Source organism: Dromaius novaehollandiae, chromosome 15, assembly GCF_036370855.1.
Source record: "Dromaius novaehollandiae isolate bDroNov1 chromosome 15, bDroNov1.hap1, whole genome shotgun sequence".
Lineage (NCBI taxonomy): Eukaryota > Metazoa > Chordata > Aves > Casuariiformes > Dromaiidae > Dromaius > Dromaius novaehollandiae.
Window position 1 is genome coordinate 6,334,655 of NC_088112.1, and position 13,984 is coordinate 6,348,638.

Sequence of the window (13,984 nt, forward strand, 5' to 3'; positions counted from 1 at the left end):
ATTTGGGGGGAGAAATGTGATCTGTGAAGTAATATAAGCAACGAGAGCATTTCAGCTTTTTTTTTAAACCTGCCTGCACCTATTCTCTCCATCCCGATCAAATCCGAAACAAACCAATTTAGCAAAATATCTGTTGGTTTCTGTTTTGTTTTCTCTGAGATTATGTCATTTAGCTGCCTTGTCAATAATAAAAATTATAAAAATGAGCAGAATAAATATGAGTGGCTGAGAAAGGTGGGTGTGTGCTACAGAAAGGAGAACAGAGCAAAAATTTTGACAGATCCAGTATGGTGTGATACACAGTGCACGACCCTGCCTACCTGATCCCAGCTGACTCTTCCCTCGGGAGCATTTCAGCTGAGCCTAGCCAGGCTAGGTGCAGCCTTTCCTGGAGCTCTGGGAACCGGTAACAAGGCCACTTCTTCAGGTGATCCCAAAACGAAGCAAATCTGTATAGCTTTTTTTCTCCTACAAGACAGGCACAGTCTGACTTGGGGGGAGGCCAGTGCTGGCTCTGGGCTCAGCTACATTAGGCAGTGTCAGACCCTGTCTTATGAAGCACAGAGGAAAGCCAAGGGAAAGAGTGATGTATAAGGCAAGGACAGTTAACTGAAAAAAGAAGGAAAAGAAATGCCTAGAAAGAGCAGCTCAGCGGTCTCCTGACAAGAACTCCTGACAAGGCTGCTTCCGTAGAGGCCACAGTTCTTATTTAAATACTTGGCTCAAATTATCCCATCAAGTCTGGGTCAAAGATCCTTCAAACCTGAGCTCTGTGTACGAGCTGCATCCAACATCTAACAACACTAGTCTTTAGAAAAAGAGGTATGCTTTTTGCTTTGCATTACATTACACATTTTACTTGAAGACACAGTAAGGTCTAAGGTGAAGTCTAGTAAACATACATCACAGTTTAATGAAGACTGCTCTGAGAGGCTAGAAGCATTCTGCAATTTAGGAACAATCAAAGTATTATAAAATACCTATTGTAAAAAGATGGCTATAAATACCCCCCTATAGTTATTTTCTTATGCAGTAAGTCAAAAGAAATATGAACTTAAAAATTAACGTACCTTCCCCCATTCCTCAAAATCTCATTTCTAATTGCCTATTTTTCTAAAATCAGTCCACAGTGATCTCAACGGGTTATACATGTCTATTGGGGGGATTATAAATTGTAAGCGTAATTATTGGTTTTAAAATAAAACTATTTCGACCCCTCCAAAAGATGCTTAATAACTAATAAATTACTGAGGGACTGATTAAGAAAAGGGATTTATAAGTGGCCACAATGAATAAAGTATGTTTTGAAAAACAGAAGTATTTTCCAATTTAAAAAGATCTTAAAAGGAGTCAATGCCAGAAATACCTTACCTTTTAGCTAGTCTTCCTCCTTAAAAGTAAATAAATAAATAAATAAATAAAGAGTCTGAAGCTTTTCCAGCAAAATAGCCTATGTACCACAGGGAACGTAAACAGGTTCATAACGAGGACCCAGTCAAACACGTATCTCGACTTGGCATGGGACGGCAAGGACAAACACAGGTGAATTTCCCAGAGTTAGCCTTGGTCATGCACAGCAGTAGTTGGAGGTCTAAGAAGACAAAGCGGCTCTGGTCCTTCAACACTCTCTCTTGTCTTCCTGCTCTGCAATCCTGCTTCATTTACGAGAGTAATACACAGTGACATCTCATTTAAAATGAAGATTTGTAAGTCTCCACAAGACAGGGACACATCTGCCACTTCTCAGACTAAACCAACTAAGGGGCATTAATCTAAAATTGAAAGCAAATACTAACTATAATCTCTCATTTTTCTCCTTTTGAACTACAGTATGGAATTCATATCATTGCAGATAAGATAAAATAGGACAAATCGAAATCCCTTTGCAGTCAGTGGCAACCCTCTTCCTGACATCCATGAAACGAAGACTTGGCCCAAGGCATTTGAATCTGATTGTGAGATACATGTGAATGGCTGAACAGGAAACAAGTGCAAAAATATGTTAAATCTGTTGCCACCTGGGGAAGAAGGGAAGGCAGAAATTACTGTTGCTTTAGTCACATACTTAAGCAACTGCATTGCAACAATATAGACAAATATTTTTTGTTAGCCAGCTTACTCTCTTTCAAAAGAAGAGCTTGCATCTTCAGTACTACCGCAGAACTACTTGCTCAAATGAGTTCACTATTTTGCTGCAAAAAAACCCTCTGTTGACTTTCAAATGAGAAGAGTGACTGCGAAGAAAGGCAATTTCTGTAACTTGCAATAGTGTTGCCTTTTATGTGAAACTTGGGGTTCTGGTACTAGGCTGTATCTTTTAAATCGACTCCTGTAGCACAGTTTTCAGCTTGATCTAACGCCAGAACTTAATTTTATCTGTTCCCTTTTATACAGTCACAACCGCATAAAGGCACATAAAGGCACATCTTAAAACAGACCGCACATATTCCTGCCTTCCCCCGTTCCTGCACACTCCTGTCATCAACCCTGCATTGGCATCAATAAACACGTAGGGCACGAGATGTGCTCCCGGCCAGCTGCCTAGTGAGCCAGCTACCAAAGGGCAACGCCGCTAAAGGCAAAGGCAGAACAGCACTCTGCGATCCTAAGTATTAAGGGATTAAAGTTATTTAGTTTTGACTTTTATTGTAGCTCTTACTCGTGACTGACAATTGGACAACCTGATAGGAGTGACGATGACTCTGTCCTTACAGAGTATATCATAAAGGACTCTGCGCCACCTCAAAGAAATCTGAAACCCCAAATATCATTGAACAAACAGAAACAGCAAAAATCACAAAGTCATCAGAAGAGCTGGGCAGGGCATCACAGCCTGTGGGGTGACTCTACGCTTGTATCACGTCCGCTGTGCACAACGCGCTGTGCTGCTGAATCAAAGGGTCTTCTGGTTTTTTGCTCTGTTTTGTTTTGCCTTTTTTTTTTTTTTTTTTTTTTACAAATACTTTGCAAATGTGTGGAGAAACAGCTAACTGAATAGGCACTGAACATTGCCAGGCTCTCTTACAGAAAAATCCTATAGAAAAGTAATGAGGCTGATACTAATAGTGAGCAATAATGATCTTTGGATTAAAGCACTGAGCTAAGACTCAGGAGATAAGTGCTGATTTCTGGCTTTATCATAAAATCCCCCCTGTAAAAATATTGGTCACACTGACTTTTCAGGTTGTTGAGACTTCGAAATCAGGGCCAGATTTTCAAACTACCCACATGCCCACAAGAAGCAACGAGCAGTAATCTAGCTAGGCTCTTTGGACGAATCTGACTTCAACATCCAAGTGTTGAGAACTTCTTAAAAGTTCTGTCCTTAATCTTTCTAGCCTTCAGCTCCCCATTGGCAAAATGGGATAAAATTTTCTGCCTCTCACCACATTTTTATATAGACACAGATTGTATATCCTTTGTGGTCAGGACTGCTGCTTCTCATGCTTACTACTATCATTTTTTGACTTCACCTGAGGAGTCTTGGAGATGATGTTAAACGTAGCAGTAGGGTAGCAGCAGGGTTATGTAGATATCACTCTAAATATAGACAGACATTAAGAGTATCCATAAAATACTCCACAAAATTTTCTCCATACACCAATGATGCATTAGTGAAAATGATGATTCAATTCTAGAAAATAATTTAGAAACAGAAAAAGCTACTTTTTAAATATACCCTAATAATTTTTATCATAAAGATTACTATAGTTATGAGAACCCAGAATTGTTCTTTTCCCTTCAAAAACTAAATTTTCATGTTTTCATACATTAGATTATCTGACAAAAAGTATTATAATCAATTACCACTGTTGGCAATGGAGCAGATGAAAAGATCCTGACTTCAGAAAATATTGAGCAAGAATGAAAGTGATGAGATAGTTGGCAAACCTTCTAATTTCATTATTTCCCACATTCAAACAAGGCCAAGCAGTTCTCTTTCAGATATGACAACGGTGAACCAAAAACCATGCAACTCGCACAGCACTGCTGATTAATATTACATTTTTGTTGTACGGCATATGCATTCTACATATCCTTTGACCTTGGTGGGCTAGTATCTGCCTTCTGTAAGCAAAGTTTTAGAGGCTTGTAATTTTAAATTGGGATGAACAGCTAAATGGTCTCACTAGTCAATTATTTTTTCCCTGCTTCCCTGTGTGTTTTACAAGTGTAGAATATTGTCTTGGATAAATAAACAAATTGCTCTCTGTGTAAAAATACTTTCCTTAGATTATCTTATACATCTTCTTCCAGTACTTCTAATAATGTTTTCAAAACTCACTTCTTGTTTTGGGGAAAATCTGGTGATAGATCCATTTTCAAATTTTCCTTTATCATCTTCAAAGCTAATACAATTTGCAGACCTAAGCAGTTGACCTTTTAATTTCTTACACAGCTTACTAACACTATACAAGTTTAGTGGGTTTTGCCGTATAATTAAATGGCAAAAGTAAAAAAGAAGACTCCAAATAATGTAACTTTGCAGTTTGATTCTGCTCTTTACAATTCAGTGATAAAGCAAATTCCAGCTTTCTGGAATTAAATCAGCTCCAGCTCTCTTTATATATTTCTGTAGCACTGATTACATGAAAATCTGAAACCAGGGAAATAACAGTGCTTATTCAAATTAAAATAGATAATGCTTAGATTGGTTAGTATCACTTAATCAAAAACAAATGCACCTAACTATTACTCAGTTCGGAAACTCTGAACAATTCCTCCAAGCTGAAATTTTACATAGAATTAAAGTACTCCACTCAAAGGCAATTTTACCCTAGAAGCAACCATTTAAATAAGCCAAATGTTTCTCTGCAGTTTTAGGAATTATTATGAGTAAAACATTTAATAATCAGCAAACAACAGCTGAGCTCTTTAAACTAATTATTGGCCAAAGAAAAGTGAAGGAGTCTCAAGGAGGAAAGCTGTGTGTGATGCCTGATTTTTAATGAAGAGCAAAAGAGGACAAGCAGACTGAATAGAATCTAGTTGACCTGCCAAGGACAGTGTAAAGAAAGATGTAAGAAAGCCACTTCAAACAAATTGAGGGGAAAGTTATCAAGCAATCCTGCTTAATGGCACAGCTATTCAGAAATGCTTTCAGCACAGTATAGCCTAATATATCATGGAAGGCTCTAGAAAACAAGATAAACTAAAGGCACTTTTGAAGGTAAACACAGAACAAATTCTATATTTAATAGGGGTATGCCTGGTAGAGAGCATGCCTGGGATCTCAGAACCTTACTGGTCAGCGCAGCTTACTCAGCCCTTTACAGTTTGGCATATCAACCATTAAATATGACAACAAGCTACAAGGACTTATATGGGCTGTGTATATGAGAGCATGACTTTCGCCTCTAGCACAAGGCTGAAAAAATGTTTTAAAGTATCCTGCTACATCAGTTGCTATGCTTGCACACATGTGCACAGAAAGTTATTTTGCAATTCACATGGCCTAAGAGCCAGCATAAAAAATTTGAATACATCGGGCCATATTCGCCGCTCATGTAAATGCCATTGGCTACGAGGCAATCAGTGCTGGAAGGGAGTCTGTGTGTTTTCAAAAGCAGGCCTTCCAGGTCGCAACACCTTTCCACGAGGACACAACTCTCCCAATCTCATTTGTTTCAAAAGAAATGCAACAACAATACTTGACAGCAGCACGACAGAGGAGGTCTTTCTGAAGTAAAATGACTCACGAAGAGTGTGTGTATAACCTTCTGCTCCTTAGGGACTGGGAATTGGAAGACTTTTGCTCACCTCCCTCATTATCCTTGTTATCAGCACAGGAAGTTTCCATGGCAACATTGCATCCAGGCCCTCTCCAGCCGGTCTGGCAGACACACTGCCAGCTGTTCTGGCCGAGGGTGCATCTCCCATTGCCATTGCACAAATCAGGGCAGCCATCTGGTTGAAGAAATGAAGAAGATAAGTACAAGACATACTTATTCACACCAACACTCAGACTTCTCACACAATACTACTGTGCAAACAAAAAGTCTAGTTCTTGCTGGTGGGACACTCTCCCTGCTCCAGAGCCAAAAACCTGGCATGGGGAAAGAGGGTGTAGAAAGGGGATACCTTAGAGAAATGAGGACTTAACTCAAGCCTTCAAGAAAGGACGAGTCCTACTGTCAGCCACAATAAAAGTTGTAAGAACCCTGAAAAACTTCAGATCTTGAGTTAAAGTCAGCAGAGAGAAATAACAGTCTGCTGACAGAAGATCACTGCCTTGTGTTTTTCCCACTGTATGTGTTTGCATACATCTAAGAAGGAGAATGCCTTCTTAAGCAAGGGTGTCTTTCACATAGGGCACTGCATAATTCCCCAGAGTTTCTCTAAACACAAAGTTTAAGTATACAAAACATGCAGTGAATCTGTTTTACAAATATCTTCCTTCTTTAACATTCACTTTAAAAGAGCTACTAACTTAATACTACCTTTACTTGTGTTATGATGTAATATTTCATATTTTCTAAAAGATATTTTAGAAGAGCTATCCCACAAAAGATGTATGTTTTGAATTGACTATGGATATGACCTTACTTACTATACACCAAAAACTGAACTGGGAACTGAATTATTCACCCTGCTAAGGTGCTTCTATGTTCTAACAAAATGTCCATGGATAATAGAATAATTTGACTTGCTTTTCTTCTTCCTGAAGCTAAATCAGTCTCAGGAGGCAGTACTGTATCTTAGTGAATATTCATTACGAAAAAGGGTGAGGAAATCAAATTCCATCCTGTGAGGTGCATGAAGCCTCAGTAACCCTTCAAACACATCACATCTTATCCACACAAGCTTCTTTCATTTGTCTGTAAAGGTGAAAGGAGATTTGATAGTCCTGCCACAGCTCTCTCATGTCCCCTTTTCATTACTCTGAGCAGGAAGGAGAAGGCTGAATTGCCATATTAACACTAGATGTTGGATCCCCATCATTCAAGCTCTCTCATCTGGTTGGGGAGTACAGTCTAATCCTGCCATCTATACAACCACCATAAAACATGGAATAATTAATCTCATTGCTGTTGGAGTCCAGCAGAAAATTTCTTCTCAATACAGCTCGCAATGCTTCACGCACTCTCATTTCCCCCCCACCACCAGTAATGGGTCACTGCCAGAATCAAGATCTGGAGGGACCTGCTGCAGCCCTCAGCTCTCCCTGATGGGCTGGGTTAGTCCTTTGCATTCACCACCCTGATCCCAAGCTGCGACTATTAATTACTCCCCTCCCTTTCCCCAGACATTTTAAGAGCACCAAGGAATTAACTGGGCACCCTCGCAGAGCATGGCTACTCTTTTCACCAGGTGCGAGGGAGGAAGGCAGCAGTGGGAAATATCCTGAAAGCAAATCAATATGTTCTCTTTTTCTGAGTAGCACCACTTCAAACGCACAGCGCTGGAGAAAGACGAAGAAGACAGTACATTGCCTTTGTGCCCCCAGGCCTCTAGGTGACTGGGAATAGGAGCAACTTTCAGACTAGTACATCTTTCATACTAGCACAAGTGCTGAGAGGTTGAGCAGCCTCCCAAAAAGCACTAATTTAGACTGCCTGCAAGTGCTTTTCTATGAAACTGTTCAGAAAACCACAGCTCTGAGTTTGTGCCCCTTCCCACTCCTCCCAGCTGCCCTGCCTGTAACCAAGCGATGTTTGAGCCAAGTCCCTCTGATCCTACACTAGCTCCTGCACTGCCGCAGTTCCTTCCCCGGCGGGAAAGCAGCCTGGCTTCGTATCCCTGCTACGCTCACGCGATTCGTCTCACATTAGATAAGCATCCCTTCTTACTTGTCCTCAGCGGGTTATTACCTGGAAAGTTTATAGCGACTATTTAAATTTTAACAGCAATAAGTAGTCCTTGGCCACATTTGTTTCCAATGTAATTCTCTAAGTTTCCTTTACCATTTCCAAAAAAATCAATACTGTGCTTGTGAATGGTGCTGGACTAAGACCTCCGAGACCTCAGCCCATCCACAAAAAATGTTCTTTATAGATAACAGCAGTCAAAGTATCTGCATGTTGTGCTATCAGCGTGCTTGAATCTGCATTACCTCTAGCACTGGCAGAGCAGTTCAGCTGCGACAGACCCTGCCGGCTCTGCCAGCTCGAGCTGCGGTGCGCTAGGTTTCACGAGCAAGACACCTGACCTTGGGACAGGACCAAGACCGTCTTACACAGAAAAACTATCAGCACATAGAAACAAGCCCTAGAAGTTTTATTTCACGGCTGTTATTGTGTATTAAAAAACACAGTGCTCCTTGCGCTTAAAAGAAAGGTTATTTTTGTGTTATTTACCTGTAAAAATCACAATTACTTTGCAGTGGAGGTAATATATTTTCAAGGCATTTATTTTATCTCTTTGGCTTGTCAGGTTGTTTCAGTGAGCAAAATGATAATATACGAAGGAAGGCATCACACTGTAGCACAAATTATTTGTTTTAAAAGAAAAACAAACATTAATTGTGAATACACACACACAGTTGGCTTTAGACTGGGGCACTGAAGAGAGAGAAATCACAGTAGCAGTTTGCTTTTCAACATATGAGCAAGATGAAAACATGAACAGTAGGGAGCTAGAGAAATCTCTGAAAAGTTTTATGTGCAGCTGGGGATTAATGGACATGACTTTGCTTTTAGCTTAAAGAGGGAAGCAAGCACCACTGGTATGGACATGATGTTGCTAGGAAACACTACGCTACCTCTATCGAGTTCATTCAACTGTGGCCATCCAAAGAGAGACTTTGTGCTCAAAAACATAAATATCAAAATGAAAGAAGAAAAAGAAGAAACAGGCTAGGATGTAGTCTAATTATTTTGGCAATAATTTCTTCCTTTAAAAGGCCTTGTTAAACTAGTGGATGTTTTTAGCTTTCAAAATAGCTTTAAGTACATGGAGAATTACTGACATATTTTGCGCGCTTACGTGTGGGTGTGCATGCACACGTGTGTATGAGCCCATGTTTGTATAGGCCTTTCTTTCCCCAGACAAATACGTACACGGCATTATAGTTTGTTAGACCACAAGTTATTCTAAAAGCTTGTTAACTAAATAGTCAAAACAGCTCCATTACAATCTATTAAATAAATAGTAAGCTTTCTTTAAATTATGTTTGTATTTAGGCAGTGCACTTTCATTTGGAGCCTGTATATCTATATTGAAAATCTTCTACGCTGATTAGTACTAACGAACATCCTCTGCACACACAGCATTTGTGCGTGCCTCTGCGGCCTTGATACACGTCGGTGGGTTTTGACACCGGAGAGCGAAAGAAGCACCGAGCAGAGGAACCGTCAGAGTCTGAACTACCGCTCAGTGCTCCCCGCTGGGCACGGGACCTACTTCAAGGGAAACGCAGGCAATACTAAGCACGTCCTAACACTAAGTGCTTTGCAGATTGCGTCTCCATTAAAGCTCGTTGTCATTCTGCAACCCTAGCTTACACGGAATAGGGTATTGCCTCCTGGCCGTCTTGCGAATTTACTCACAGAGTAAGGTAGCCAAAGAGAGAGCAGGGTAGTCACAGGGAGAAGGGCTATCAAAATCTAACCTTGAGAAGCAATTCACTGCTGTGTGAAGCGCTCAGTCACAGCACAGAAAAGGGCCCTTCACACTAAGCGGACAGGTTGCTATTCCTCCTGTGTAGAAAAACTCTACTCATCTTTTCCATTACACTATGTTTAATGGAAAATGTCAAAAAGCTAGCTTAAAAAAAGAAGGAAGTGCTTGTTTAAAGTGCTAGATTGACAAGCTATTTATTCACAGAACAGGCACAGCATGGGCAACAGCAGTTCAAGTGTCTCACACTTTTCTGGCAATGTCTGTGCACAGACCTGCTGAGAGGGCTGCTGGAGGTGAAACATTAATGCAGTCTCCCTTCCCTTTTAGTCTCCGACTTGCCTATGGGACTGGTAATCAGGAGGTGCATATGCAGGTACATATACATCTACAATTAAAAACAGCAAGAAAATTTTCAGCACTTTTCTCATTGTAGTCTCAGGAGTACGTGACTAGCATAGCACTGTGAGGGACCACCAGAATAAGAGAAGACTTCAAAATCAAAATACTAATATTCATTCCTCTCTGCACTATAGATAGATAAAATGACCAGCATTCGCATAAAGGGAATCCTGGAAGAGAGTGGTAAAGGATGAGGAGAAACTAAATGCAATATATCTCTGAATCTAACACAGAATGACATAAACTGTTTTTTCCACATAGGAAATCCCAAGACACTTTTAAAAAGATCACTTAACAGAACAATCTCCAGAACACTAGGGCTAGTGTTTAATACCTGGATTTATTTCCTCTCTGTCTTAGCTCTTCTTCACTTACTCAATTAGATTGGAGTAACACAACCAATTCCTTACTGGATTTCACAGAGCTTTTTGCTCCTCATTGTTCGAAGAGGTTGTTATATTCTTGCTCACAGCTAAAAAAGGCTATTTCTTGGCAAGTTAATATCATTCCACATCTACAGTGGCAAGTAGTATAAGAACGTTGACCCTCATCACCCACAACTACTACTTGAGGACAGCTCTGAAACCCTGAACTTTGGTAAGCAAAAATTCAGCAAATGTGTCACAGCCCAGGGACCCCTCTCCTCTCTATACCTACGCTGTTTCTCAGGACATTGCAATTGCTTCACTGATACTTCCCCAGCCCACCCATTCCAGTACACACACGCTCACAGTACATTACTACGAAAGGAACTTTGGTGATACATAATACAGGTAAATACAGGATAAAAACATGAGAGGCCTGTGACTTCAGGGGGAAAAAAAAGTGGTATCTTTGCAATAACATAGTTGAATTTCTTGCTCTAGGAATGAATCAGACATGTCTCTGCAGCCTGTACACATCACAGAGAGGAAGAGGATCTACCACGGATGGTGCAGTAAGCAAGTGAATAGCAGTACCAGTAGCAGAAGAACAGAACACTATTACAGGAAACACTATGAGAAATGAGACCATGTTAATATAAACCAGACTCTTTTGGGATCTATTTTTTGAACTTTAAACTCTGTCGTCAACTACTACTATATATTTAAATTACTCTACTCATTTTATTTCCTATTATTAATATACATGGGATAAGGTGGTCAAGAAAGTTGGAGATCCTTGGTTACACCCAACAGGAAAAGAAAGCTGCTGTCTGAAAGTGCTTACAATCCAAAAGACAAAATGTGCCTAAAATACTAAGTTTTGTTATTTGCCTGTAGAGCTCCACATGGCCACAGTCCATGACTGGGCCTAGAAGGTGCTACAACAATACAGATTAATGTTGCCTTATATTTCATAGCAACAACTGAGGAATGAGAAAAATAAATGGTGAGTCTAGAAAAAAACAAACATTGCTGTTACTGAGTTCACTGTGAGCAAAATTAAGTCTATTGCTTCCTGTGGGCCTATGTAAGCTTTATCTATTTCTCCAGTTTCATATTTTCAAAACTTATATAGGATTTAAGAAAAGCTGAATTTAACGAAAAAGATTGCAGAATCATTATGAATAGTAAACAAAATCAATACGGTGCTTATTTGTTGGAAAGTATTAATAATGGATGAATTTCAGAGATAGTACTCACAGGTTTTATCTACAATGAAAATATTCTGGGACTAAACTGTAAGGTGATTGATTCATTTTTGAACTCAGAAAATTAATTTCCAGGATATAAGCAATATATGGAAAATTCACATTCAATTTTGGATAAATTCGGTACAGAGTACCTACCTAGTTCACTGACACTTACAAACGCCATGTATACCACAATACATGTATGCTGCTATCTAGATGCACATACATTTTCTTTTGCATGAACTACTAAAAAACTCCCAAACAATGATATGGTACTACACTGCGGTAAATCAAAATATAGAGACATGTTGTCTGATTAATTTGTGTTTTCAGTCTAAATCTTAATTCCATTTCTCATCACCAGAACTGCCAGTTATCATGGGCCCAGTCACTTTGGAAAAGAAGGAAAGAAAAGGGCAGCCAGGGAAAGAGAAGTCAGATTTCTTCCCAGACAGACAAGACTGGTCTCTGTGTTCTTTTTAAAATTTTCAAACTTTGCAGGAATAGGCAACCTTTTATTTTAAGGGAAAAGGGGGAATAGGCGATATGGAGGGCAAAGGTGATGCTTAATCACTACGTAGTAGTAGAGTGAACAATCATCAGTGAATTTTAGCCTCTACTCAGTTTGTACATGGAGAATCAGACTCAGCTCAAAATCTCTTTGTTTATCTTTCTAACTCCATTATTTAGGTCCTTATCTAAAGCCCACTGGCCGTCCATGGAGTCTTTTCACTGATTTCAATGGAGACTGGATCAAGTAGCCCTTCAGAAGAAGATGCCCTGCAAAACAGAGTCTATTGTACAGGACAGTCTTTTCTCTCTCACAGGATACACAACATCAGTTTCAAGGGGAATATTTAAATTACATTTAAATATTCCCCCTCTCATTACAGCTGTTAACTACAGGACTGTAGTAAATAAAAGGAGTCCAGGATATGATGTTACCTACAGATTATAGAGAAAAGACATAAAAGCAGTAATGACAGTAGCCTTTTAATTTTGGATTTTTTAAGATAATCACTGTTTTCATATTTTCCGTTCATTCCTTCAGTAAATTGCTGGTACACCTAAGGCTATTTAGCAAATAATAAAGGAGGTACATAGAATGAAGCACCTAGCAACATGGAAAATTGCGCTTCTTATTTCCTATTGTTATTCTTAACCCTTCAATTCCAAAGCCCACTGGGCTTAGTTAAAGTCCAAGGTAGGTCATACAAATAAAAATGACACATAGTAATTGGGTAGGCATGCACAAGTTATTTTCTGCCCCAACATATTTCAACTAAAATGAACTCAAAGCCAAATACGTAATTAATGTATGCCTGTGCAATATAGCATTGGTTGACAGGGAGGGTAGAGCACCATGCAGAAATACTACCTCAGATAATCAGAGCAGGAGAGTCACAGACTGATGAATTGTTAAGAATTAACTCATCCTTTCAACATAACCCAGAAGCTTGATCTCGCTGCAGACCTGCCACGGCAGTGCTGCTCCCAGTTCCAGAGAGCGTTCCCACTGAGCAGGAGCATGGAGCTCTCTGTGACTTGCAAGCATTTGTCACCAAGTTGCGCTCACTGGTTTTCTTTTTGTTTCCTTTTTTAGAATAGACATTTAAAAAAATTACCGAATATCCTAAATATTTCTTTAACCTGGAATTCAAATAAGGAAATGTATGGGATGAAAAAAAGCAAATACTGTGTTTACAGATGGGTTGTGCTGGGGGTGATGAGCACCTGAGTTATATGCCTGAGTTATAACTAAAGCAGAATGGGCTTACTACAATTTCTTATTGAATAGGTTGAGGGGAAAAAAGAAAAGAAAAGGCCAAGAAGTAAGTTTCAAGAACGCTGATTGCCTCCACTCTATTACTTACAGAGCAGGCAGACAATTATGATGGTAAGGAGGGTTCTCTAAACTACCCAGGTACGTGTGCTGTAACACAATTCCCTTCTAACTGCACTCTATTTACTATTTACCTATGCAATTTTTGTCTTTTATGTCTTTCATAAGCATAGGAACTGTGAGAACATACAGGTCTCCAAACAAAATGGAAAAATGGTGGAAAGAAAGATGTGTGGCTGTTTAGAAGAGGAGAAAACCTCACACAAAGGGGAACTGCTAGTATTGAAAAAGAAGTCTCCAGAGAAATTACTTACTGAAACACATTCAGTTCTCTTTACCTATCTCTCTGAAGAAAAAAAACACAGGACAGATATAGATGGGAAAAAAAGGACAGAAAAAAGCTCATGTTTGCAACATAGATGACAAAAATCTGAGATGGAAAAAAATCTAACAAGAGTCAGAGTCCCACTCCTTGTTAACACGGGGCTGTTCCCAGCAGCACGTTCTGTTTTAGGCAAGCTCAGTTTGTGACTCAAGCAGATGGACTTCTATTACTTTCTTGGGGG

At 39.6% G+C, this 13,984-nt stretch overlaps 1 protein-coding gene across 2 annotated transcripts in view; it reads right to left on the reverse strand.

The window, feature by feature from the left end:
- TENM2 (teneurin transmembrane protein 2) overlaps nt 1-13,984 on the reverse strand; it is a 1,579,923-nt gene that overhangs the window by 48,326 nt on the left and 1,517,613 nt on the right. For both annotated transcript variants that reach the window (XM_064520849.1, XM_064520848.1), the window contains one exon: nt 5,761-5,907. In XM_064520849.1, the coding sequence (XP_064376919.1) occupies nt 5,761-5,907 (147 nt within the window). The remainder of the gene's footprint in view (nt 1-5,760; nt 5,908-13,984) is intronic.